The sequence below is a fragment of the Scatophagus argus genome, chromosome 19, assembly GCF_020382885.2.
Source record: "Scatophagus argus isolate fScaArg1 chromosome 19, fScaArg1.pri, whole genome shotgun sequence".
In the NCBI taxonomy this organism is placed as follows: Eukaryota; Metazoa; Chordata; class Actinopteri; family Scatophagidae; genus Scatophagus; species Scatophagus argus.
This window is the reverse complement of record NC_058511.1, coordinates 16,065,911-16,092,526: the sequence shown is the minus strand read 5'-3', so window position 1 is coordinate 16,092,526 and position 26,616 is coordinate 16,065,911. Positions and strand designations below refer to the sequence as shown.

Genomic DNA, 26,616 nt, shown 5'->3' with positions numbered 1-26,616 from the left:
AATTCCTTTTGGGTTAAGCACAAGAAGGATCCCTTCCTCATACAATTTTTTTTTAAAAAAAAACATCACTTACAACTATAACAGAATCTTGTTTTTACTGACACGGTGTCACTTAGTGCAGCTTCAGCCTGTGGTGTATGAAGAATACATTACAAAACTGATTCTTGTTTGTGGATTATTTCATCTGTGCTAGATGTGGGGCACTAATAACATTACTGTCCATTATAAACTTATCGTGTATCGGTAAAAAACATGTAAACCACCACATAATACGATTTTCATGTGTCCAGTGGAACCTAGGCCTTCAAGTTAAACCAGATCAGACTTTAACTTAATGTAAAATGAATGCTACTCTGGTGATGGAAGACACCATTAAGCATAGAACATGTTGTTGGCTGCACTGGGATGAAACTGAACCACAGTGACTGTGATTTGAAATACTCCGGTAAGAGATTTAAGCTCGGCCTGTGTCTCAGGGACTCTGGAAAGCTTTGAGATTCGTGCTGAAGGTCACATTCCCAACTTCATTCGCAATGAGCCAAAGAGGATTAGTCACCTTGACTGGGTTTAAAGCTTTGCGACGATTAAAACACCTTTGACTCCGCATCCTTGAAAATCTCGCTTCTTACTCTGCAGACTTTGACCTGGAGTCTTGTCAGGTTTCAGTATTTGCTAACGCTGCTGTTTTTGCACCACTGACACAGCACAGCATTATTCATTTTAATGAATCACTACTCATCTGGAGAGACAAACAGTGTCTGAGCAGACTTGAGCAGTGTTTAAGGACATTTTCAGCTAGATTATGGTCAGATAAATATGGAATTGTATCGGCAGATACTTGATATTAAAGGACTCCGACTGAGATCAGAGGGAAAATTGATAAGACATCGTTATTTTTGAGTTCTTTGCCTTTCGAACAAGAAAAGTCACTTCATACATCTGATTCTGTAACTGGTAAATGATTCAACCAGTTCTCCTCTCAGTTTGCTTCATTTACTTCAATATAAGGGGATGCCTTTAGGCAGAAAAGTACTGACGTTTAACTCATTTGTCTTATAGACATTTATTTTTCTTCTTATCCCGGAGCCATCTAACAACCAGCGAAAATTAGCTTGTGACCCCAAGGTTGAAGCTGCAGGTTAGAAAAACAGTCTTGTGACCAAAGGGTTGACAGGCTGAGAAATTGTTGGTGGGAAAAGTGAAGAAGTAACTCCTACCTAACTTTAACTGCTATGGATGTATCTGTGTAAGAGTGAAGTGAGAGATTTGCTGAGTTAGGACTGCTGTGTTTCCCCTGGAGTGTAAATCAATAGGCCTGTGATTGGAAGAGTGGCAGGAAGGTTTAAACTATGTTTTAACTTGATTAAGGTGTTCATGTTTATTTTAATACCAGTTGTTAACTGATATTCTTTTTTCCTTCTTTCTGTTTGCTCCCAGGAGTCAACCAAAGGTGAGTATTGAAATGAATTAAATTAGATTTTAAATTAAAGGTACAAAGTGTATTCGGTTTAAATCCACTCTCTTGTAATCCTGTGTGTTCTCTTCAGGTTTTTGCCTACGACTACTGCTTCTGGTCGATGGAAGAATCCCAAAAAGACAAGTTTGCAGGTTAGTATGTTGCTATAGTGTCACTGTGTTTTGGACTCTACTTGATTCTGTTTTTAGCATAGTGTAACTTGGTGGCTCATTTCTTAAACTTATCTCCCTGCAGAATGTTTGCTGATATTTAGATCTATTTATGGAGTCAGACTAAAGGAGAGTTGAGGATTCGAGATGATGAGTTTCACATTGTTTACCTCCAATTTGGTTCTGTGGTCTTAGTGTAAAAGTGTAGAACAAAACAATGTGAGGGCTGTAAATATTTCAGCAGCTTGTGTCAGATGTGAACCAAATACCCATCATGTCTATTCTGAGCTATGAGTCTTGCATAGGAAGAGACAGAACAGTGAGTTATGTCTGTACATGAAGAACCCCTAGAAGAGGGGTCTTTATTACTGAATTCAGGTGTCAAATGGAACTGTTTTTCAAGAGTTGGGCTTGGCCCCTTTCTTCCAGTGAAGGCAAATCTTAATGCCTCAGCATACCAAGACATCTTGGACAGTGCTGAGCATCCAGCTTTGTGGCAACAGTTTGGGGAAGGTCCTTTTCTATTCCAGCATGACTGTGCCCCAGTGCACAAAGCAAAGTCCATAAAGACATGGTTGGATGAGTTTGGTGGGGAAGAACTTGACTGACCCACACTGAGTCCTGACCTCAACCCCATCCAACACCGTTGGGATGAACTGGAACAGAGACTATGAGCCAGGCATTTTGGATCAGTGCCTGACCTCACAAATGCTTTGCTGCATGAATGGGCGAAAATTCCCACAGACACAATCCAAAATCTTGTGGAAAGCCTTCCCAGAGGATTGGAAGCTGCAAAGGGCAGTCCAACTCCATATTAATGACATTGTATTTCGAATGTGATGTCATTAAATTCCATGTTGGTCACGTATTCCAATACTTTTGTCCATATAATGTATCTTGAAAGTATAGTTTATATTGCAGACGGTAAGGTGTGTAAATGTGTCTTCTGATGTTTGTGCAGGGCAGGATGTAGTGTTTCAGTGCCTTGGGGAGAGTCTGCTGGACAATGCCTTCATGGGCTACAATGCCTGCATCTTTGCTTACGGACAGACAGGTGAGATTTAAAAACACAGTGAATCAAGAGTATAAAAAACAGACAGCAGCTCACATGGTAAATTCAGAATAACGTACATCTCCATATCACTCATTGATCAAGTGTCATGTTATTCTCACCACACTCCTGCTCTGTTTTTTCTCTTCAATAGAAATGTTTTTTAGCTTCCCTAGTCCTGATTAATGTAAAAGCGAAAGTTCATGGCAAAATCAAAAATACATTATCTTCCTCTTTCCTATAGTGCTTCCTTATAGTGCCATCAAGATATTTATATTATTTATATTATACTGTATTATCACAGCACAATGTTTACATGCCTCCCTGTCAAGAGCACAACCCATGAGTTGAAGCCCATGTCCTTCTATGCAGTGATACGGTACAATTCACTAGAAAGAAATATAGTTCCTAAATGAGGCAGCAGCAAAATGCTCACAGCAAGGCAATTTACATACAGCTGAGTGTATGATGTGACTTTCTTTTCTTGTTAGCTGACATTTGCCTCTGTGACGGCTGCTGAGTGAACAGCTGAACAGCTCCTCCTCACAGTGAACATGAGGAATGGTTGCATTCCATGCTGTGCCGTTGTGCTCATCGGCACGGCTTACTGCAGCTTTTAAATGGGACTGAGCTGATCAGTGACATCATTAGCTCACACCTTTGCTTTTCATGTATTGACAAGTCAAAATGCGGTGAGATAAGTCTCTTAATTCAAAGCTTATTGGAGGCAGCAGTGCTGAAAAGGTCAACAGAGGTGTGTTGTCAGGTGCCATATTCAAGATGTAAGCCATTACCTGTTAGGGCAAGTTCATTTTTAGAAAGATTACAAGTCAAAACATTTTCATTTCAGCTTCAGTCTAGGTTCCCACCACACTGAAAGTGAATTTTGCCTCTAATTTTGCTAACAGAAGTCCCAGTCTAAATAGTTTGTTTATGGGGCAACGTTTTGGCACCTCGTCATCCTGAGAGGCTGGAGATTATGGCGGCAGTGAGTAACCAATATCCCAGACTCGGCATGTTGGACTCTGTGCCATTTCACCAATTACTGCCCATTACATTCATTGTGTTGAGCCCAGACTCACTCCCAGGGCGTCACTTACCACACCGTTTTTGGCGTGCCTCATATAGACACTGTTGTGAGTTAAGGTGAGACACATCAGACTTTAATGTAGCCTCAATGGAAATGCATACACGTCAGTATGGGATGATCAGAGCAACTGCACAATGAGTTTACGAAGCCTGAGTGAGGTGGAAGTCGGGTTCAGTGGTGGGTCACACACGCAACTTTCATGTTAAGCACCTGTGAAAGCGTTTGTGTTTCAGCCACAGCTGCTACAGAGCCTCTTATGAGAGGCACAAGACTGAGTCAAAGCTTCGAGCTGAACTTGTTGTTGAATTACACTCATTTGGCCGAACATTTTAATCCAAAGTGACATTTGCTGTCTCCACATTCAGACACATCAGGATCAGTTCGAGCTTCAGCATCTTTCTAAAAGTTTCCACTTAATAGCCGAGCCCCTCCACCAGCTGTAGGTGGTAGAAATGATTCAAATGTAATAATTTCCCACCTGCTGACTTATATCATTTAAGATGACAAGACTGACGTTTGCCATTGCTTCATCCCATTAAACTTGGCTCCCCAAAGACGAGCATCTCCACTCTGTCTTTGCCAACACCTGTACCTTTATATCGGTTGTAATGTGTGCGTCCTCTGACTTTGGTTTGGATCACCTTTGCTCTCTCATGAACCCTGCGACCGTTCACTTGGAGACCCAAAATGTGAATCCCATTTTCAGACTGAAAACATGTCTTGACAGGCAGTTTGATTTGCTTTTTAATTGAAGATGTCTGCTAACTCATCAGACTGCCGGAGTGTTAATTTATCCTTACTGAATTTGCATGAAAGCTGAGGAGGATTGTGCTGCATTTTTTCTAATGCCTGCAGCATTAGCAGCATCTAAATCTGTACTAATTTACTGTATGTACTGTGTTTAGCTTTTTCATTTTATCTCTCATCATTTTCTGCCGCAGATCCAAACCACTGAAATCTATCATGTCTCTAGAGAGCAGCGTTTACATAAAGCATCAAATTTTCTGAAAATCCTTTTGATGTTTTCGTCTGTTATATTTTTTGCTGTTTATTATGTCAGATGGGGCCAATATGACCAGCTCATGAAGCATTTCGTACTGTGTCAGTGTTAGATTTGACCATTACAAATGAATCCTTCGTTCCTGATCCCTCTTTAACATTGCTTTCCTGCTTGGTATTTGGATTTGTAAACTCTAACTGTGCGTCTCCAGGCTCTGGGAAGTCGTACACCATGATGGGCTCAGCGGAGCAGCCTGGTCTGATCCCTCGGCTCTGCAGCTCCCTGTTCAACAGGACTGTGAAGGAGGCCCGGGAGGGAGAGAGCTTCACCGTGGAGGTCTCCTACATGGAGATTTACAACGAGAAGGTCCGAGACCTGCTCGACCCCAAAGGGTGAGGGACTTTTTGGTCTAGTTGACTTTAAAACAGGAAGTCACTTACAGTATAAATGCAGGACTCTGCATTCTTTAAGAAAATACCAGTAGGCTGAGATCCTATGCTGTAGACTGTATTGTAAACCAAAGACTTGAATAGAATTAATTAAGAATAGAACCAATCTAAATTACTATATTTGTTAGAAAGTAGATGCAAACAACTCCTCAAACACATATAATAAATTGCCAGTTCATCTAAGGTCTGATGACCTGTACTTAATCAGTCCAATCTAACCTTTTGCAGTCATGTGAGCCTTTACTTCAACATAGATCTTGATCTTAAGACTGGCTGTATTTTTTTTTTTTAATTTGTTAATTCTTGAATGGAGGCTGTTTATTGTGTCATGTTTGCGGTTGGAACGGACAGAATAGAAGTGAAGGACGTTCGATTGATTACTGTCTCCTCTGTACAGAAGTCGACAGACACTGAGAGTGAGAGAGCACAACGTTTTGGGGCCTTATGTTGACGGCCTGTCTCGCCTGGCGGTGGCCAGCTATAAGGTACTCATGCAGTGCTTCGCAAACTCTAATTCTAATTTCTGCTTCTTTGCTTTCATCACATTGTGTTGCCAAGGGAAACAAGTTATTTCATAAAGTACGGGTACAAGACGTGTGTTTGTTTGTGGCGTCTGTGCCTTTGACAGGACATAGAGTCTCTGATGTCGGAGGGGAATAAGTCTCGCACAGTGGCCGCCACAAATATGAATGAAGAGAGCAGCAGATCCCACGCTGTGTTCAACATCATCCTCACACACACACTCAAGGACCTACAGTCTGGGGTAAGACACTCTGAGCATCAACCAGTGTCACCTAACAGGATCATAAGTGTCATTTTACTTACTTAAATAATCTTTTCACATAAGATGATCCTCTACACTTGTATGAATGAAAGTGTGTTGCTCTTGCTTATTATTGTCGTGATCAATTGATTTACATGGCAGAAATTGGGATCATTTCAATACTTTTTTTGTTCTTACTTTCCGTCTTTTGCTTTCTGCAAAGATCTTTTTTGAATCTCATGTGGCCTTAAGTAAAGTTTCAGAAGAGTTGCGGAGGTTCAGTGAAGTTTAATGTCACTGTGCATATCTCCATGTGCTGGTGTGCGTGTGCTCCAGACGAGTGGAGAGAAGGTGAGCAAGCTGAGTCTGGTGGATCTGGCTGGCAGCGAGCGGGCGGCGAAGACTGGAGCGGCGGGGGAACGGCTGAAAGAAGGGAGCAACATCAACAAGTAGGTCAAGAGAAAATAAATACAGGGTGCAACACTTAAGTCTTCTAACCCTTGATGATCCAGTTTTTACTTCCAAGAACTAAATAACATGATACGCTGGCTGGGATTGCTTTTCTATCTTGATTTTTGATTCTTGATTTCATGGTCTTGCTATGGTCATTGCTTTTGGTCTTTCTGAAACCTTGTTCCTCTCAGTGGCTTACCTTTTTGCTGGACAGGAAGCTGTTTCCCTCACATACTACTGTCACAACATAAAGAACATTTCACATATTTACAGTACATCCTTCAGAGTTTGACTGAAATCTTTTCAGCTGTTTTCAGACTAAGATTGCCCTTGTGAATTTCTTTTTGTTATTTCTAGTCTTTTTGTTTTGTTCCATTCTGTCCCATAAACACTTCCTGCCCTCTTTTACTTTCTCTTTGATCCTCCCATATCCTCCCCTCTCTGCGCCCCTCCCTCCAGGTCTCTCAGCACTCTGGGTTTAGTTATCTCGGCCTTGGCTGACCAGGGAGCAGGGAAGAACAAGAACAAGTTTGTTCCCTACAGAGACTCTGTGCTCACCTGGCTGCTCAAGGTACAAGAAAACAACATACAGGACAATGATTTTCTGTGTATCTTCAGTTGCTTTTGCTTTGTTAAGCTTTGCAAGTTATTAAACAACAGGCTACTGGTACAATATGCATTTTCTTAAATCTAAAGAAGCTGGACTTTAAAGTGTCTGAGTAATTAATTTTCTGGCGTGCTTTCTTATTTATTAGTTTCAAGGCTCTGCTGGTTATTTTTCTTAGCTCTGCTTTGTTGCCAGCTTTGAGATTTTCATTTAATGCATTTAAATCAGTGTTTAATTTGGAAACCCTGATCCACAAACACAATGTGCTCATAAATCATGTGCTCTTCTGGTAATTGCAAATGAGCCAAAATAGGGGATTTTCTTTATTTTGCACACTGCATTCATCTCTGAGGTAAAAGCTGTGTTTCTACCCGCAGGACAGCCTGGGAGGGAACAGCCGAACAGCCATGGTCGCCACCATCAGCCCTGCTGCGGACAACTATGACGAAACGCTGTCCACCCTACGTTACGCCGACAGGGCCAAGAGCATCGTCAACCACGCCGTCGTCAACGAAGACCCCAACGCCAGGATCATCCGAGAGCTCCGAGAGGAAGTGGAGAAACTGAGGGAGCAGCTCACCGAAGCCGAGGTTCAGATCACTTCAGTCTGTACAGGTGTTAGGAATAACCTGGTAATTTGTGAAGAGTGTAATGCAGCTTCTGTCACTCTCAGTCTATGAAGGCCCCTGAGCTGAAGGAGCGGCTGGAGGAATCTGAAAAACTTATCCAAGAAATGACCGTCACCTGGGAGGAGAAACTCAGGAAGACTGAGGCTGTTGCACAGGTAACACACACCAATACTCTCTTCATCAGTTTCAGATCAATGATGAAAACAGTTCTTATTCTTGTTAAACAGAACTTTTTTTGTTGATTTCTTCCTGAAACAAGCACACTCAATAGATACATTTAGTCCTTGTCAATTGACTGAAACTCATTCACTGAGTTTAATTCAGTTTGAAAGATATTTTCACAGTATACCCATCTCCTTCTGTGTTTACCATTCGTTCCACAGCCAGCTAAAGGTTATAATAATCAGCAAATCAATCCAGGTAGTATGTATGTAAGTATGCATTCTGTTTCCTGTAGGAGCGCCAGAGGCAGCTGGAGAGTCTGGGCATTTCCCTGCAGTCTTCTGGAATCCGATTGGTGGACGACAAGTGTTTCCTGGTCAACCTTAACGCTGACCCTGCCCTCAACGAACTGTTGGTCTACTACCTGAAGGTAAAGGCCACACTCACGCAGTCCAGCGCTGTTTACCGTACCGCACACGCATGTTAAGTAGCAGAGCGTTTCTGTGACCACCCCTCCTCTGTGTGCAGGAACATACCCGCGTGGGCTCAGCCAAGTCGCAGGACATCCAGCTGTGCGGGATGGCCATCCAAGCTGAGCACTGCGTTATCGACATCACCGCGAACAACGGCGTCGTGCTCAGCCCTCACCGCAACGCGCGGTGTGTATTCAACCTGAACCAACAGTACTGACATACTGTGTGTTGGATAATCTTGAAAACTTGAAGGGGGTTTAGTTTAACGCTGTGTTAATGGATGATGTACCTTAACAATGGATCATATCATGTGAAAGAGGTCTCCCACATTCACTAACCCGCAGAGAGTGGTACCTCCAGTTCTGTTATGGTTCGGTCTCACAGTTCTGATACTTTTGCTGCTCTTTGCCTGCTGATAACTTGATTTTCTGTATCGGTACTTAAAACATACTTGGTAAAAAAGAGAAGTGTGTTCAGCAAACAGCAGCAAGCAGTTGTGGTTTGTGACTACAGTATCATCATTTCTCATCTCAACTGTTGTCTCACACTGTATTCATTTGTTTTTCCACCTGTAGAACATGTGTGAACGGTACTGCAATCACAAGTCCAGTCCAGCTTCATCACGGTGACCGAATCCTGTGGGGGAACAATCACTTCTTCAGGTTTGTTTCACCCGCAAAGTGTAGTGCACCTGTGTGCTGTTGGATCTTTCAACAGCATTTATTTGCATGTGATCTCTTCTTTGTGTTCTCTTCCTGTTTTCACAACTTCATCTTTCTTTCACTTGCTTTCTTGCATACATCCTTGCACAACCATCAATTGTTCTTGCGCACACACAGGATCAGCCTGCCGAAGCATATGGTCCCAGCGGGAGGTGAGGACGACAAGTCAGGTGCTGCAATGAAGACGTGTCTGAGCGCCGACCGGCTGGAGGTGGACTTTGATGACGTGTCGAGCGAGCTGAGCTTTGGCTATGAGTTTGCTCAAGCAGAAGTCATGATGAAAGGCATGGGCAACAACGGTGAGTCAGACTGAAATCATAAAGGTGCCCTTCAGCATGTTTTTAGGTTGGCAGTTGTGGTAAATAAAGTGACAGCACATTATTCAGTGTTTTTACATGGTTAACTACTTAGTAAGTGTTGCGCCATGTGTGAAATTCTCAAAAGCTATAAAAATGTATACAGACAGACACATTTTATATTAGATTGGACAGCAGGCTCCCATAGACTACTCGTTTGTAACATTTCCTAAAACATTAGTTATGAGAGTGGAAATCTGTAAACTTGTGTTTTTCTGACCCCCTTGCACCATGTGGGACGTGTCAAGTGTACAGCAAATAGTTCTGGCAACATTTTCACTTCATAATTTTCGTTTTATAAAAAAGAATAATGAAATAGACACCCTCTCTTCTTTCCTCCTTTTCCCTCCTCCTTCCATCCATCGTCCTCCACCTCAGACCCCTTGCAGTCTGTATTACAGACCCTGGAGAGGCAGCATGAGAAGGAGAAGCGCAGCGCACTGGAGCGACAGAGGCAGATGTACGAACTGGAGCTGCAGCAGCTCCGCCGGCAGTTGACTCCTGAGAAACCCTCCCTCCTCTTGGACCCGTCGGGCCTGCTGCCCGGCGCGGCACCTGCTGTAACGTCACCCAGCTCTCACAAACGCATGCGGCGCTGGAGCGAGGACAGGTGAGATGTGGCTCGATGAAACATCTACTAATCCCAGTTGGCTGTGAGAGAAAAAGATTTCATAGATGCTTTGTAAAGCTTGGTTGCGTGTGTTTGTGCGGTTCAGAGAAGCAATGATGACTCGCAGCCTGCGGCGTCTGAGAGAGCAGATAGTTCGGGCCAACCTGCTGGCACAGGAGGCAGGCTTCATAGCCGAGGAGCTTAACAAGAGGACAGAATACCTGGTTACTCTGCAGATACCTGCTGCCAACCTGGACGCCAACAGGAAGGTAGGCTGTGTGTGTGTGTGTGTGTGTTTGACAGACAGAAAAACATTTAAAAATACAGCTCATTACAGAAAACCAAACTTAATCAACAAAGCTTCCAAGGAACAAGATATCAAAGTACCAGACATGCTTGTGGGAAGCAAGTTTGACCTGCGTGCAGGCTGATTTTTGTACCAGTGGAAGTTTGTTGCTGTGATCCCCCCTAAAATGAAACAGTTTCTCTCTGTTTTGCCTAATTGGTACCATCAAAAGTATGCTGAATTTCCTATTAGCAGTTCATGTTTGCAGCACACCCATAGAGGTACTTCATGGATCACAACTATCACCGAATTACTGTGATACTGAAGAAAACCTGATGATTCTCAGGAAAGTCCTGGAGTTATAAAGAGCATCTTTTCCTTCTGGATTTTTAAGTGGTTTTATGGATGTTTATTATAATGAGGTCTTCAGCAAGTGTGGATAGGAAAGAAATCACACACTGTATCTAAAATGTATGTATCATGTCAGTGTGCTCAGCAGTTTTGACTCAGAGGTAGGAATTTTGATGCAAATTGCTGCAATCAGGCTCAAAGGCTTTTAAGGTACTTTAATTGCCTGCTCACAGCCACCGCAGCACCTCTGCTGCAGGGAAACTGATACAAACCACATTCTGCTGAGAACGAGGGAAAAGCACTTTGTTATTGAAGAAACTGCTCTGCTCCAAAGTACAGTTTGGAAAATGGATGGCAGTAATATAAATGCACCCCCTCCCTTCTTCCTAGCGAGATGTGGTGTTGAGTGAGCCGTCCATCCAAGTCCGTCGTAAAGGTAAAGGGAAGCAGATCTGGGCTCTGGAGAAGATGGAGAACAGGCTGGTGGACATGAGGGAGCTCTACCAGGAGTGGAAGGACTTTGATGAAGACAACTCTGTGAGTGAAGAGACTGTTTGGCACACAGACAGATATCAGATTACTGAATTACACTATAATCTGTAGAACATTTAGTGTTTATTCATTTACAATGATATGTCAGTTGATATTTGTCAGGATGTGTCTGCTTGCGTTTGTTTTTCACATTTTTATGTGATTTGTTCATCAACTTTCTGTGTGTCCCAGGTGATGCGATCCTATTTCAAGCGTGCCGACCCGTTCTTCGATGAACAGGAGAACCACAGTCTGATCGGTGTGGCCAACGTTTTCCTGGCCTTCCTCTTCTATGACGTCAAGCTGCAATACGCTGTTCCCATCATCAACCAGAAGGGAGAGGTAGGAGCACACTGGGTGCAGTGGACGAGTTTGTTCTCATTTTAGGTCTTGTGTCTGTTTATTTGCTCAAACTCGCCTGTTCTTTTGAACCAAGTTGCACATGTGGTTTTCAAAACCATTTTGAATGCATCACTTCGGAGACTAAAACAGCTGTGTGTGTGTGTGTGTCTCTCTCTCTCTCCACGCAGGTGGCTGGCCGGCTGCATGTGGAGGTGTGGCGGGGTACGGAGAGCTCCGAGGAGGAAAGCCCCGGACGGCCTGACTCTCGGCAGAACGTCACAGACGGAGATTCACAGGATCGTAAACTGGACTGTGTGGTGAGAACATGGAGCTTTCATCTGCTTATCACATTATTTAGCTAGAAATGAGCCAAATCCAGGAAGTTATTCAGAAAACCCCGTCGTGCTCATGTGAGTCATACACCTCCTCTCACTGACACAGAAGCCGGGATCCTACATGCAGTAGTTGTTCAGTATAAGTGAGTATAACTTCAGTATTGCCAGTGGGAGAACAGTTCCAGATTAATAATGGATCTGGCAGTCAGATTGTTGTCTTCGCTCTATTGTGAGTTTGTCCAGCTCACTGTACTGTGAAATGTCACTGGTTTAATTAACTCTGGGTCGGCTTTATATACCGGCAGTCTCTCGCTTCTCTTTCTCTAAAGATGAAATGACATAAAAACAAAGTCAGGAGGTCTTTGTTAGTACTTCTTATGTATTGACCAAAGTTTTTTTTTTTTTTTTACTTTTTCTTTTGGTGTAGAACTACTTTCTTTATTTTAGGAGAGAACCCAAATGAAGTTTACCAGAAAAAAAGCATTTCTGAAGCGACTTTGTTGGGCGCTTAAAATACACGAGTGCATTTCCTCCTCCCCTCTCTCTCTCTCTCTCTCTCTCTCTCTCTCTCTCTCTCTCTCTCTCTCTCTCTCTCTCTCTCAGGTGAAAATCCTTCAGGCCAGTGGTCTGCCTCGCCACCTGTCCAACTTTGTCTTCTGTCAATACCACTTCTGGGGGCAGCAGGAGAAGGTGTTCATCGCTCCAGAGGTGGGGTCATCCAGCTCGTCCTCTGCCTCCAAAGACCCTCAGTGCACTGTGGTCTTCGACAGCACCAAGGTAACGCACACGAAATGACAGAGCGACAGCCAAATAGCTGTCAGTATGAGAACAATCCGGTCCAACAATTCCTGTCTAACTTTCAGGAGTTGTCGGTGCCAGTGTCAGAGGACTTTGTGGAATTTCTGTCCGAAGGGGCGGTGGCCATCGAAGTGTATGGCCACAAGCAGGCCAACCACCGCCGGAACCTGGCGCTGTGGGACCTCGGAGTGATTCAAGCCAAGACCCGTTCCCTCAGAGAACGGTGCAGTGATGCAAACACACACGCACACTACCATGCAGTCATGAAAACTGGTGGATGTTTTGAGCTTTATACCACACTCACTAAAGTTACATTTTCTGAACAGTGAACAAATGAGGCCTCGTTAAGCTGAGAGGTGATCATAAATATCTGTCTCATGTAGGACTTGTGTGATAAGATATTAAGTATATGCCATAATTTAATTGTAGCAGTCCTCAGTATGTATGTGCCGTAATACTCCAAACTTAGCTATACAAATACAGTGAAGCATATTGATTTTCCTGTTTTGCAGATAAATGTACAAAAATGAACCTCATGACCACATGAGCTTAATGGTAGTAACTGATGAGAATAACGACTGCTCAAGTTGTATCCTCAACATGTTTCACTAAAAGGTTGCATGCCTCGCTTTAGATAAGTGTCATCTCATGCTGCCAGCGATGCTTGACGTTAATGTCTGTTTCACCTTCTAATCGTAAAACTGACTCATGGGTCAAGCCACAAAAAACATCAATACCAACCAAACATACCATGCGTCAGAACGTGTGAAGCTATGTAAAGCTCTGATCGGGTGTGTGTCCACGCTGGGCCTGCAGGTGGAGCGAGGTGACCCGTAGGCTTGAGTTATGGGTGCAGCTGATGGAGCTGAACGAGGCCGGAGAGTTCACCGCTGTAGAGGTTCTTCCTGCTAAAGACGTACGCACAGGAGGAATCTTCCAGCTCCGACAGGTATCATAGATCTTTGTTTGTTTGTAGATTTATTGTTTGCAGGTTATTCATTTGACTAGGAGTACTTCTCTGTCATAATGCTGATTACGTAATAGATAAATGACCCGGGATCGGAACAGATAATCAATATTCCTACTTGTCAATTCATATGCTGTCATATCAATCGGGAACACACTCAAAGTCCCTCTCTGTCCTCTCATGTAAATTTGTACCTCCAGGGTCAGTCCCGGCGCGTCCAGGTGGAGGTGCGGTCTGTCCCAGATTCAGGCACCATGCCCCTCATCGCCGCCTCCATCCTCTCTGTGTCCATCGGCGACATCAAGGTCCGACAGATGCGTCCCTTCAAAGGCAGTGAATCACAATGGGTGAGAAGGAAATCTTAGTTAAAAAAAGCATCCTCTGCCTTTCTGACTTAATTAGCTCTGTTTTTAGATTTTATCTGCTTTAACAGTCTCTTTCCCAATTAAAATTGCAGGGTGGGGACGAGGAAATGGACAGTTATCAAGTAAGTAGATGATCAGAGGTAAAGAGTTGTCGTAGATCATAATTGAGAGAAAAAATGTAGTGTTTCTCTTCTCTTAGGTAAACTGTGAAATCAAGACATGCGTCTCTGCATCTGATGTGTGTTTGTGTGCGTGTGTGTAGGAGGTAGACCTGGAGAGGATGAGGGAACAGTGGCTGGACACTCTCACTCAGAGGCAGGAGTATCTGGACCAGCAGCTCCAGAAAATAGTTTGCAAGCCAGGTACAGTCAGCAGACTTTTCTGAACATGTGGAAGCAGAAGTGAATGATAGCAGCAGTATTTCCCTTCCATCCATGTCATTTCCTCCCACTTCTCTGTGTATCTCAGCTTTGAAATGCCAACTGGTACTTCTTTCTGTCTTTCATACATTGTGTTGATTAAAATGTATTTCCCAGTGTATAATTTCACAAGACAAGTGCTGCTTTTCTTCATTCATTTGTCATCACCAAGTGGCAGTGATGTGCAGTTCAAGTCATCGTTAAATAAAGCCACAATGAAGCAAATGTAGCGCTTCCAGCAGCACAGCCTCATGGGTGAAAGTTATTTCTAATTGATAACAGTTTAGCTGACAGTGATCATACGTGTTGAGCTCCCGTCGTCTGTGGAGTAACATTGTTTGCATTGTTTCTATGTAACCCTCCTTTCACATCAGGAGAAGGTGTACCAGTGTGCGTTTGGTGCATTCATTGTGGTTATTACTTCTTTGTGTTTCCTCTTTTCGGCACGTGCATGTAGATAAGTCAGAGGACGACGTCGAAAGAGAGTCCCAGCTGCTGGAGTGCCGACTGACGCTCACCGAAGAACGTAACGCCGTTCTGGTGCCATCGGCTGGCAGCGGCATCCCAGGAGCTCCAGTGGAGAGGTGTTTGTTTGTGTGTGTGTGTGTGTGTTTTCTTTCTAGGAAAGGTTTTTCTTCCAGAGCACAGTGCTTCCTTTTTAACATTGTGGAGCTACCCTGTAAAAACCTGTTGATAGAAACCTAATCGTGCTGGAAAGTACTATCACAACCATCTTGATTTTAACTGTTGGAATTAAATACAGTTTTTAGATACTTGTACTTTATTTGCTTTGCTGCTTTGTACTTTATTTTTTTTCTTTTTTATTTCTTCCACACCAACACGTTTTAGAAAGTACTGTACTTTTTACTCTGTCACATTTAGGTGATGTACATCGTCACTAGTTACTACAGACAAAGCATTAACATGCAAAGTATGTAGGGAACTTGTCAGAAGAGGTACATGGTTGGGGATGTAAGTACCATAAATAGTAAATGAAGTAGTTCGAATTACCTCAACTTTGAATCAGTCCAGTCACGACAGGAATCACTTCACTTACGTTAACATTTAATATTTCCTGAAACTTATAGTATACTTATAATATATACTTATAGTATATTTTTACTCTGTAGTATTGTTTCTTTTACTTTAACAGAGGAAAATCAGGGTATTTTAGAAATTATAGCTCAAGTCAAGAAAACTGACACAGCTGGATCTTCTGTGTGATGACTGGAGGGAGTTGGTGTTTGGTCAGAGTGCTGAGTGACGATGCTCTTTGTCCGCAGGGTTCCTTTACCTGGAATGGAAACGCACGTCCCTGTCCTGTTCCTGGACCTCAGCGGTATGTCGTTTGTGTTTGTTTGTGTTGTGTTGTGTCTTCTGCTGTCTTAATAAATACTGAACCCGCCTTCTTTCTGTCTTTCTTTCTCTTTTCTCATGTTTTCTACCCCAGCTGATGATTTCCAGTCCAGTCTATCAGCTCAACTGGCCGGGGGCCTGGATGCGTTACTCAGTGGGGAGGACGACGACGACTTCTTTGACCTTCATATCGTTAAACACCACAATTCGGAGGTAAGGTGACGACTGATTTTCAGAATGCAGATTTGTGAGTTGTTCTCTGCATTTTCCCAAATGTACCCAGCTAAATGGCTGATGGAGGGAGTCTTTAGTCCATTTATTTTCTTCCAATGGTCCAGGTGAAGGTGGAGGCTTCCTGGGACTCAACAGTCCATGAGTGCCCCCAGCTGAGTCGTGTAACCTCCGCTGACCAGAGGGTGTACCTGACGATCATGACCGTGGTTCAGCTGAGCCACCCGGCCCACATGCAGCTGGTGCTCAGGAAACGCATCTGCGTCAACGTCACTGGGAGACAGGTGGGTGACCCGCAAGGTGTGATGGGTAGGAGCGAGCTGCTGATCGCGTTGACAACGAGATGAGATGAGCTGATTTGAGAACGTCTGGTTGTTTGGCAGGGTTTTGCTCAGAGCCTGCTGAAGAGGATGTCTCAGCGCAGCACCATCCCCGGATGTGGAGTCACCTTTGAAATCGTTTCTAACATCCCAGGGGTGAGTACTGGACCACAGAGTTATTTGTCAGAAAGAAAGCAAAATAAAACTCGTACTGAAATATGTCTACAGTACTGATATATGTCTGCAGCTGCATATTAACAAACAAAACAAAACAAAACAAAGAGCTCTACTGACACATGCAACACTTTAAAAGCTACATTACAAGCTGCTTGACCAGTAAACAAATTAGAAGGTGGTTCTTTTGTGAAAGGTGAATTTGGTCCAGCTTAACAATATAAGCTGAACAATATATCACTGTATTTACGATAAATATTATCAATATATATCAATATATCAAAAGTCAGCATACAATTTTTTTATAAGTCAGCATAATTTTTTTTTATACCTAAACTGTATAAAACAACCCTGCTTTGCTGCCCTAATTAATAAAAGCCATGCAACATGCAAAGCACCGTGGTGTGCTGGGTGATCATGTCAGGAAGTTGGTACGTATTTAACATGACCAGTCATGTCTACAGCAATGGATGGAGGCTGGCATTTAAACAGGCCACATGTAAAAATTTGCAGAGTGTCTAAGATGGTTTTTGCAGAAAAAAAGTACACAAAATAAAAACTTTGAAATACAAATGCAAGTTTAATTGGTAGACACAAGATGTCTCTTGCATTTCTATAAATTCATTCTCAGTGTATGTGCATTGGAGCTCTTAAGTTTCCACATCACACTTGTGCATGATAATTACTTGACTGGGATTGGTTTCCAAACTATTGACTACGATGTGCCGACTCATGCTTATAGTCAGATCTTCACTGAGTACAGAGATGAAGGGGAAAACAGCCTCAGAGTGTCAGACTACATCAGTCTGCACAGCGAAGCTCAAGATTCAACTGTGGGAACAAGAAGAAAAACACAGTCTTGACTGGAGAGGGACTTAAGATAGAGGGATGTTAGGATAGGATGGATGTTGCCACAGAAGTGAAAGTGGTGAAACTCATCCGAAGCAACATGTTTTATGCATACAGGCCTTTATCTTTCCTTTTTACTCAGCGTTGTTGAATATTTTATGCTGATTGGCTACATTCTGCGGCCTTTGTTTTCTAAATAAGCAGCCAGAGGAGGACTCTTGTCCTGCTTGTAGTACTGGTATATGCTGTTCTCTGCTGTAGTTGTTCATTTTAATGTAATTCCATTTCCACTACAGGACAGCTCATAGATTCTATCTGCAGCCGTTTCGTGTCAGCAGTGGAAGCTCGTAAAAGACGACGTAATAAAACATTCAGTGCTTTGTGAGGGATGCTAAATGTTATAGTCATGTGTTGGACACGATAATCTACAAAAGAAAGCCCAGTAGGGTGAATCAAGAGCTGGCACTAAGCACATTGTGTTGTGTCCCTCTGTTCCCACAGGACATCCACGGTCCAGAGGACAGGGAGATGTTGGCCAGGCTGGCTGCCAGCACTGACGACAACCAGTCAGCCGACAGCGAGGCAGCCATAGAGAAATACCTGCGCAGTGTCCTGGCTGTGGAGAACATCCTCACTCTGGACAGACTCAGACAGGTCGGGAAATCCGGTTCATGAATGGCTGAGATGTGAATCTCTGCATCATTTAGTTCACTTAGAATACCTAAATGTCTGAATGGTTTCTAGTTTAACAGCGTTCCATTGATTGATATTCATCACATTACATACTGATTATCTGCTTCACCGTATGAAATTTTGTAAAATGGCGCCCAGAGCCCGGAGCTTTTTATCCTGTCAAAAAAGGAACAAATTGAACAAGTTAATCTACGTAATTCAAAGCATCCAAATAAAGACACAATAAGAAATGCTTGATAAAATGTGTGTGTGTGTGTGTGTGTGTGTGTAGGAGGTGGCTCTGAGGGAACAACTGGCAGTCAGAGGGAAAGCTCCCAGACGCTGCCTGAGCTCTCCCAACGTCAACAGCCGGGTAAGAGAGTTCAAGTTTGGTTTTCTTTTTTTTATTTCTTGACCCAAACATTAATTGAATAGTTCTGAAATTTTGACAGAAGCTGGTTGTGGTCTTATCAGGTAGTCATATTAGCTCAAGCTACGGATCCTGTGGACAGCGGGACATCTCACTGGGGTCATGGGAGAGTCAATGAAAACAGTTTAAGCTGTGACAAAACACTTCAAACTATCCATCTTTATTCCAGTGCTGGACGGTCCTCTGAGATTTGTGTATAGCATAGAAATGGTTTGTTGATTAGAGCTGTCGTATTCAGAGTTACTAACATCCCTTTGCTTGAATCTAACCAAACTGAACTGAAGTGATGCGAGCTCACAGCTTCTTTTCTGCTTTCAACCACAACATAGATCAAATCATTTTGACTCTTTTTGTATTCCGGGGTTTAAGTCTTGTTGCTTTAAACTGTTCCTTCCTCCCTGTCGTTGACCTGTCTCACTACTGTTAACCTGTCTCACTAACATCCTGCCTCTAACTCTCTAACCCAGCTGTCCGCCAGCAGTCTGGAGCTCTTCTCCTCCACTCATAAGCTCAATGACTTAAAGGTGAGACACGTAATTCATGTCTGCTAACCTCCTCAGTTATATCCATTCATGTATCATGTCTTAGTCTTCTGCTGTAGGTTTTTGTCACTGTCTCCACAGTAGGACTTCACTGTTTTAAAACATGTACACTCATATGTAATGTGTGCTTGCACTTAAACACCCATATGAAAACGCAGTAGAGCAGGGCTAGATATATCACAGGGCAAACTTAGGAGGCTGCCAGGGGGTATGTGGAGAAGTTGAAGCTTCCCTAATTCACAGATTAAAAAAAAATTTAAATTTGATATTAAAAAAAAAAAAAAAATCAAAATATTGAGTCGGTTGAACACCTGAACATGTTGCACCTAAAAGAGTATGAAAAGCAGATAGCGAGCGGCTGAAATGAACAGCTGGAGTGTCGTTGCAGTTCTTTGTGGTCATCAGTAGAGGCTGCTTAAAGGTCAGAGATCGCTGAAGAGTTCCTTTAAGCCACATGTGTGTTGTCCTCTGTTTGTCTTCCCCTCCTGTGTGTCCAGGGCTGGGAGAGCCATCACGATCTTACTGTGGTCCCTCCTTCATCCAGACGCACACTGCCCGGCTCCCTAACTCAGAACCTGAACCCAGAGACAGGTATGACTGATACAATCTTTATCTTCTAATGGATTCTTTCTCTGGCTTTGATTTATCTGTCCCTGTTTTTTGCCTCTGATGTCATCAAATCAGTTTTTGCTTTAGGCTGTGGACAACTGCATCTGTCTTTTTACTCTGAATCTTAATTTGGCACGTCTTTCCTTGTCGCTAACACACCTCTCAATTTCCATCCTCCCTGCCTCAAAAACATGATCTTTTCCTTCCTTTCTCTATCCTCCTCCTCCGCTCATTTTCACCATCTCTGCTCCTCCTCTTCTTTTCTTCTTCTCTCCGTCTCCACCGTCAGTGCATTCAGGCTTTGCTGCGTCTTATCTCCCTCCAGTGAAGGCTGTACCCAGGCTGCTGCAGTCAGTGTTTCCTGGTGGGAAGGAAGATAGTAGAGACCAGACAGCTGTCCATCAGCAGGTACACTCATTCAGCCAGCTCACAGCGCTCTGGATTTAAGCTTGTATTCTGCTCGCTGTCTTATCAGGGATTTAAAGTTTGTATGCCTCACTGCAGTCTGAATCTGAATATCCCCTCTACTCATCAGCAGCTAGTCCTATTTCTTCTGTTGCCATGGAAACATGGCTTATGCAGATAGAAACACAAATAACAAATAGATAAAGTGTATAAATGCTGCAGCGCCCAAGATGAGTGGTTTTGAGAAGTTTGCAAAAGCAGAGGTGGTAAACTTCATCTTAAACAAGGATTTAAAAAAAAACTCATCATGTGCAAACATTTTCATTTATCTTACCTTCATCTGGGTGGTGTCAGAGGTTTGGTCTGGCTTCCTCCACCAGTCAATACTAGAAACATGGCATTACTATCATCTTTTAAACACTGCAAGCCAACTGAAATTTGTTATCCATAAAAGTGAAGACATCCAGGAGACTTGAGTGTACTGCATTGTATTTGAAAGGGTAAACCATTTGCAGCTTAGAAATAAATTTCTGGGGTTTTGAGACTCATTGGGGAAGAAAAGTCAGGAGTCTCTGCTATTTTGACCATTTTTCATTGAACATTGTCAGTCTGTCTTTTGGATCCTTCAAGTTTATGAAGTACCCCTTTAAGGCCACATTTGATGAACTGGTTTACAAGTTGCAGTGGATATATTAGTGTGTATATAAATATTCCTGTCTATCTGGAGTGTTTTGTCCAGATGTTCTAGTGAACAACTGTGACACAGTGAAGTATTCCAGGCTTTGTGTTAAGAACTGTTACTCTGAATCAAACCCAGTTTACTTGAGTACCTGGGTTAAGACAAATGCAGTTGGAGTCTCCAAAGTGATTGACATGCTGTATGATGTTTGAGACTCCACAAACAGCCCCCACAGAGACAGGAGCACACTGTGTGTGGAGGAGACTTAATTAGGAGCAGGTGAACATCGTCGCCCTGATGCCTCACCCCCGCTCCTTAACCGCCTCCTCATCCCACTGATCTTCAATCATGTGAAATCGAGACCCTGGAGTCTGCTGCTTTTCCTTGCAGCCAAACACTACAGCGACTGATTAGCACCTTGAGCCGCAGAGAGAAGCTAATCAGGGAAATCACGCGCCGTGGTGTTTGGTTGGAATGGAAACTCAAGCCTTGTGGGTGCATTGTTTGAGGCCATCGCCCTCATTAGTGCTTCGCTCCTAACTGCCTGCCACAGATGTTTAGAAAGGTCAAACACAAAAACAGAAGCCTCAAGTATGCAAATATTAGCAGGTTGTTGATGTAAATTGAATGAGTGACTGATTGTAGCCCTGATCTCAACACCTGGCTGAAACAAAAACAGTACAGTGGACTGATTTCATTTGAATTTACAAATCCCATTCACAAGGTTCTGAGTGTAAACACCCGTTATAAGGCCTGTGTGATGAGACTGGCGATGGTATATTTTTCTTATTGTTAACAAAACCAACCAGATATTAATCTGTTTCTTAATACTGTACAACTTCTGCATCATTTTGTCTGTGGCACTCATCCCCAAGCCCATTGGATGGATATCTGTGAAAATAGGTCACAAATATGTTTCATTTTATTGCCACATTGGCTCCAGACATGGCGAAGGGTATTCTTCAGTCTGTCATATTGGTCCAGGGCAGCCATGTTACACTGAAAAGATACTGACTTTTTATCTAATATCATCACAGGACGATTAATCCTAATAACTTTGGTTATCCCTTCACCTTTCCTGTATCTCCACTATGAAGTTGACATTTAGGGTTTTGAGTGAAATATCTTAAGAACTATTGGTTGGATCAACACAAACTAACACAAACACATACATCCATGTCCCCCTCAGGATGAACTGAAACACCTATGCTGATCCTGTAACTTTCCATTTAGAGCCATCATCAGGTTTTTATTTGATTAGTACTTTGGTTTATCACTGAAAACCTGCAAAGCTAATTACATTCCCATCAGCCTCAGCTGTGCTTTACTAATGTGTTAAACTAAGATTAGAACATGGTAACATGATACATGTTAAAAATCTGAATGTTGGCATTGTCATTGTGAACAGGTTAATATAAGACTATTTTAGAGGCTGGGTAACACAGCTGGAAACTTTATCAAGATCTGACTGAAAGTGTGTTGTAATGTGTTGAATGCTTTTTTTGTTTCTTTTAAAACTGGTTTTAATGAAAACACCCATCTGGAATCATCCATATAAAAATGATTCCAGATGAGGCAGCCATTCTTGTGCTCCTAACTTTTTGTGTTGACTTGCAGGTTTACTGTCCTGAGCCAGAGAGAGATAGGATAGATGTGTTTGACCTGCTCTCTGATGGTAGACACTTTGTCCACGTACGTTCTCAAAAGTCCAAAGAGACCCTAATCAACCCAGTCAGTTTTGATCAGCGAAGTTTGAAGAATGAAGTGTTAATTCCCTCAGAATGTGATGTCAGCCTTGGAAGAGAGTCAGACAATCATCCTGATTAATATCCTGTGACTGTCTGGGAATCACACGGTGGAACAATTATCCTAATTTATTAAACATCTTAAAATATCTCAAGATATAAGATGATGAGATTTTTTTTTTTTTTTTATTTCCCTCTTCAAAAAGAAATGTTAAGAAGCAAATCGCACACCATTTAATCAGCTGACAGATCATATTGAATATTAAAGAGGTAACCAGAATACTGAATATGGATAAATGATTATGGGTGCAATTATAATTATGGTGCAATTATCCTGATTGTTTTATCAGTTTATCATGATTATCTGTCTGAGCGATCTGATGCACAAATATTTTTATTGTGCATCTCATATCAACATCTTGACTCCAATACAGCAAATTATTTTGCCATATTGATCTACCAAGCAATCGCACGTTTGTACAGTCCTTGTGTATTGTAGCAGGCGACCAACTGGCCTAGTTAGTTGTACTAGTTCAGTATTCTGTGAGGCTGCCAGAGAAAGCAGTACAGTATGATGTTCAGTCAACAGTGTGTACCATCTTTTCAGAATCTTAGATTAACTTTTTCCCCACAGGCTTTGTTTCTGCCTTGCTGTCATAAAGAAGCCTGGGCTTTTTAATTCCCGCCCAGCAGCGACCCACTACTCCACGCTCTTTTTATAATGAACAGCTTTTGAAATTGACAGACTTAGATGAACATCTAATCTCTAGCTTGAACAAAACTGAAGTGACATCTTGAAATCTTCTTGACAGCTGTTCACCACTAATTTACAGATGTTCAGTTTTATTTAAAACTAAATGAACTTGTTTTAAATTCTCTTCTTGTTGCAGAGTTTGCCTCGCATCATGGTACAGTCAGCCAGTGTTGAAGAGGGTATGAGCAAACAGCAGCAGCCAGTAAGTTCTCCAACCTAAGGACATTAGAAACACTGAAAGGTGGAGTGAATAGAATATAATCATATTTTTACAATGCAGTATTCTGTGGGGAAACCTTGGGTTCAGGCAATCATGTGGATGTTCTTTGACACACACCACACATCGAAACATTGAAGACAAATAGCCCCGCCTCCACTCAGTTCAGGAATGTCTCAAAAACCGTAACCACGGCTGGTTGGGATCTGTGGAGTCTGTAGGCTGTTGTTTATTGTCTAAGTCTGTTAAAGTCTTTTTTTTTTTTTTTTTTTAATCTAAGTCTGGCAATTTTGAGGCAGTATGATGAACTCAGTTTAATATAGCAGAGAGGAATTTGAATGAGACCAATAAACCTGCTTAAAGATAAGCAGAAGTTTATTGCAAGGTACCAGTTAGAGTTAAGACCTAGCTTTGGAAACTGTCAGGATTTAGGATTCAGATTTTCGCTGTATTTTGACTCATGATTACCTTGTCATGGTTTGCCCCTAAGGTTCCGATTGAAGAAATCATTCCTCCTGACCTCCAAACAGAGAGCCCCAGAGTAGTGCCATTTCCACCACCAATCATCCAAGAGACGGAGGACTCCACCTCCAGCCCGGTGAGCGAAGCATCAAGTGGATACATCTCGACTAGCATATCTACAGCAACACTGTCAGATGTCTACACACTGAGCTGGGACCTGCCCCCATCAACCAGCGGCAGAGCTGAAGACTTGGAGGTGGTGCCATATGAAGAGGACAATAAAGTGACTAATCCTACATCTGTTCTTATGGACCAATCAGAGCCTCAAGTGTCATTGCTGGTTTTGGATGACAAGGTAGCTGAAGAGAGCACTGACTTGCCACCATCCAAACCAAACGATACTCAATCAGATTCAAATCAGAGTCAGCAAGAACCAAATCTGCGTCCATCAGTCGAGTTAAAGGAACAAGGAGAGCCTGATTTAGTCTCAGAAACAGACACACAATGCCAGACCAAACAAAAAGAAGACTCAGCAATTGACCCTATTAAAGCTGAACAACTAGACAATGTAGATCCACTTAAAACTTTGTTGTTAGAACAAGAGAATGAAACCAAAGGAACAGAATGTCCACCAACAGACGACTCAAAACCAGAAAACCCTGTAACAGGAGAACTCAAGATAGCTGCCACAGACAAGACAGAAGCTGAACTGTCACTAAGCTACAAAACACAACCGTCTGGACAACCAGGCCAGTCTGAAACTGTCATCCCTCTGCCGCCGCAGCCCAAACAAGAACAGTTAACCTGTGCTCAAAACCCAGCTCCAGTTGTGTCTGAAGTCTTGGTTTCAACTCCTGTCTCACCTGGACATTTGTCTCTTTCCGGTTCATCCAAGGAACAGGCCGCTTATGAGGCCACAAACATAAATAGCGCCACCATCCCAACATCTTCAACCACAGATTTTCAACAGGAGGCACCCAACAATGCATCTGCAGAAGCCACAACAGCTCCAGATCCTGGTCTGCCAAGTGTTCCGCCATCCAACCCAGATGCCTCAAACCCCTTCAAAATCCAGAAAGTGAAGTCTTCAGATCTGAAGTCCTTTCAGCGTATTCTGGGCAAGGAGGAGGAGCTTGGGCAGGTTGACCTGGACAGCAGCCTTAAGGCAGGACTTCACCTCTCTGTGCCGATGGAAAGCCTGGAAATTATCTCTGATTCTGAGGAGGGAGATGCTTCTGCTGATATAGTTCTGCCTGACTGGTTGAAAGAAGGGGAGTTTGTAACCGTGGGGACCAACAAGAGTGGCACTGTCCGTTATGTTGGACCCACAGATTTTGCAAAGGGTACCTGGGTTGGAGTGGAACTGGAGGTACCAGCAGGTGAGTAGAACACACCTAGTCCTACTGCAGTTTAATGCACTTGACCTTATTGCATTCTTCAAATACATTATGGTTTTATCGAACCATATTATCTTTCCTTTCAATGTCTTTCTTCAGGAAAGAACGACGGTTCAGTGGGTGGCAAGCACTACTTCCACTGTAATCCTGGTTACGGCGTGCTGGTAAGGCCAGACAGGGTGAGCCGAGGAGGTACTAAGCGCCGTCGACAGCAGCAACAGCAAAAGCGCCGTAGTGCCAACCTGTCCGGATCCAGCCCGAACCTGGCAGCACTTACCGCTCTGGCCAAAGGTGAAAGTGGCCGTAACAAAGGAGAGAACCGCAAGTCGTGGAACACTTGAGAGGGTCAGTATCTGGTAAATGGCTAATTGTTGGACACCCACTCAACTTACTCACTGATTATGGGGCAAGCGTTCAAAAAGAATTGACAGTATAGTGTTTTGTTTGGGCGGATCTACTACTGTACTACCACTGTATCTGCTCCATTACTGCAAGTTTAGTTTGACACAAGATGAGTCACTCCGTGCTTCTTCCTTCTCACCTCAGATGATTATCATCATTCTTCATCCATAATAGGACTGTATCCACATCTAAGGTACTTGTAATTGAAATCTACATAAAAATATAGAATGTTTTATCAGAAAATGTGAATGTAAATGCTGATAACCATTTGTCTATAATTTGATTTTAAATGGTAGGTATCTCATGCTTATGCAGCTGCATGTTTGGATAGACTTTGAAGTAAATTGCTTCTACCTATTGGTACTGTTTGATTGGATGCTGATATTTTATTCACGTGCCTTGAGATATTACAACTACTACTCAGCAAATGTGCCTTAGTGATATACCACCAAATTCTGTGCTGTTGGCAGGTTGAAAACCTTTCAGTCAGAGCTTATTTTAGCTCATGAATGTTAATTCCTGCCGTTTCAGAAAAAACTTGCACTTCTTTTTCTGAAAAACACTACTGAAATTTTGCAAGATTTTTTTATCGGCTTTGTCTCCAACCATGTATTTTAAGATTGATTGGAAGTAACTTTTAATTTAATGAGAGTTGATGTGTGTCAGTTTTTTCGAATATTTTCAGTTTTGAATTAAACCGTGTGTATGGAAACCTGCTGATTTGTACATGATGAGGATTTTTGAGGGACTGTGTTGGTGTGTAACGCATATAGTATTAATTTTTGTCAAGATATTTTATACTTGTGCTTTGAGGTAGATTTTTTTTTTTGGCTGCCTGACTTATTTATTTAAAGATGAAGATGTGATATTGGCAATGAAAAGCAAAATCAACTTTTTATATTGATAAATTTCATTCAACTGTTGTCAACCAATGTGACGAATCTCTGTACTGATATTTGTAACCAATAAGATGGTAAACCCAGAAAA

The 26,616-nt window shown here is 42.6% G+C and overlaps 1 protein-coding gene across 7 annotated transcripts in view; it reads left to right on the top strand.

Moving 5' to 3' along the window:
* LOC124050525 (kinesin-like protein KIF13B) overlaps window positions 1-26,616 on the top strand; it is a 32,553-nt gene extending 5,937 nt beyond the window's left edge. The window contains exons 5-44 of one of the 7 annotated variants that reach the window (XM_046373168.1): window positions 1,438-1,450; window positions 1,548-1,608; window positions 2,588-2,680; window positions 4,979-5,159; window positions 5,617-5,701; window positions 5,845-5,979; window positions 6,316-6,428; window positions 6,892-7,003; window positions 7,417-7,629; window positions 7,713-7,823; window positions 8,126-8,260; window positions 8,359-8,489; window positions 8,879-8,965; window positions 9,143-9,324; window positions 9,760-9,991; window positions 10,098-10,260; window positions 11,019-11,165; window positions 11,352-11,501; window positions 11,690-11,818; window positions 12,440-12,613; window positions 12,700-12,857; window positions 13,451-13,583; window positions 13,802-13,948; window positions 14,059-14,088; window positions 14,229-14,328; window positions 14,843-14,969; window positions 15,669-15,724; window positions 15,836-15,954; window positions 16,080-16,256; window positions 16,356-16,448; window positions 17,817-17,969; window positions 18,280-18,360; window positions 18,885-18,941; window positions 19,457-19,550; window positions 19,858-19,976; window positions 22,270-22,344; window positions 23,288-23,353; window positions 23,859-25,209; window positions 25,327-25,572; window positions 25,774-26,616. In XM_046373168.1, coding sequence (XP_046229124.1) covers window positions 1,438-1,450; window positions 1,548-1,608; window positions 2,588-2,680; window positions 4,979-5,159; window positions 5,617-5,701; window positions 5,845-5,979; window positions 6,316-6,428; window positions 6,892-7,003; window positions 7,417-7,629; window positions 7,713-7,823; window positions 8,126-8,260; window positions 8,359-8,489; window positions 8,879-8,965; window positions 9,143-9,324; window positions 9,760-9,991; window positions 10,098-10,260; window positions 11,019-11,165; window positions 11,352-11,501; window positions 11,690-11,818; window positions 12,440-12,613; window positions 12,700-12,857; window positions 13,451-13,583; window positions 13,802-13,948; window positions 14,059-14,088; window positions 14,229-14,328; window positions 14,843-14,969; window positions 15,669-15,724; window positions 15,836-15,954; window positions 16,080-16,256; window positions 16,356-16,448; window positions 17,817-17,969; window positions 18,280-18,360; window positions 18,885-18,941; window positions 19,457-19,550; window positions 19,858-19,976; window positions 22,270-22,344; window positions 23,288-23,353; window positions 23,859-25,209; window positions 25,327-25,568 — 6,025 coding nt within the window. In that variant the 3' untranslated portion in view covers window positions 25,569-25,572; window positions 25,774-26,616. Of the gene's footprint in view, window positions 1-1,437; window positions 1,451-1,547; window positions 1,609-2,587; window positions 2,681-4,978; window positions 5,160-5,613; window positions 5,702-5,844; window positions 5,980-6,315; window positions 6,429-6,891; window positions 7,004-7,416; window positions 7,630-7,712; window positions 7,824-8,125; window positions 8,261-8,358; window positions 8,490-8,878; window positions 8,966-9,142; window positions 9,325-9,759; window positions 9,992-10,097; window positions 10,261-11,018; window positions 11,166-11,351; window positions 11,502-11,689; window positions 11,819-12,439; window positions 12,614-12,699; window positions 12,858-13,450; window positions 13,584-13,801; window positions 13,949-14,058; window positions 14,089-14,228; window positions 14,329-14,842; window positions 14,970-15,668; window positions 15,725-15,835; window positions 15,955-16,079; window positions 16,257-16,355; window positions 16,449-17,816; window positions 17,970-18,279; window positions 18,361-18,884; window positions 18,942-19,456; window positions 19,551-19,857; window positions 19,977-22,269; window positions 22,345-23,287; window positions 23,354-23,858; window positions 25,210-25,326; window positions 25,573-25,773 lie in introns of all 7 variants that reach the window. The other 6 variants (XM_046373169.1, XM_046373167.1, XM_046373172.1 and 3 more) reach the window with 6 other exon arrangements.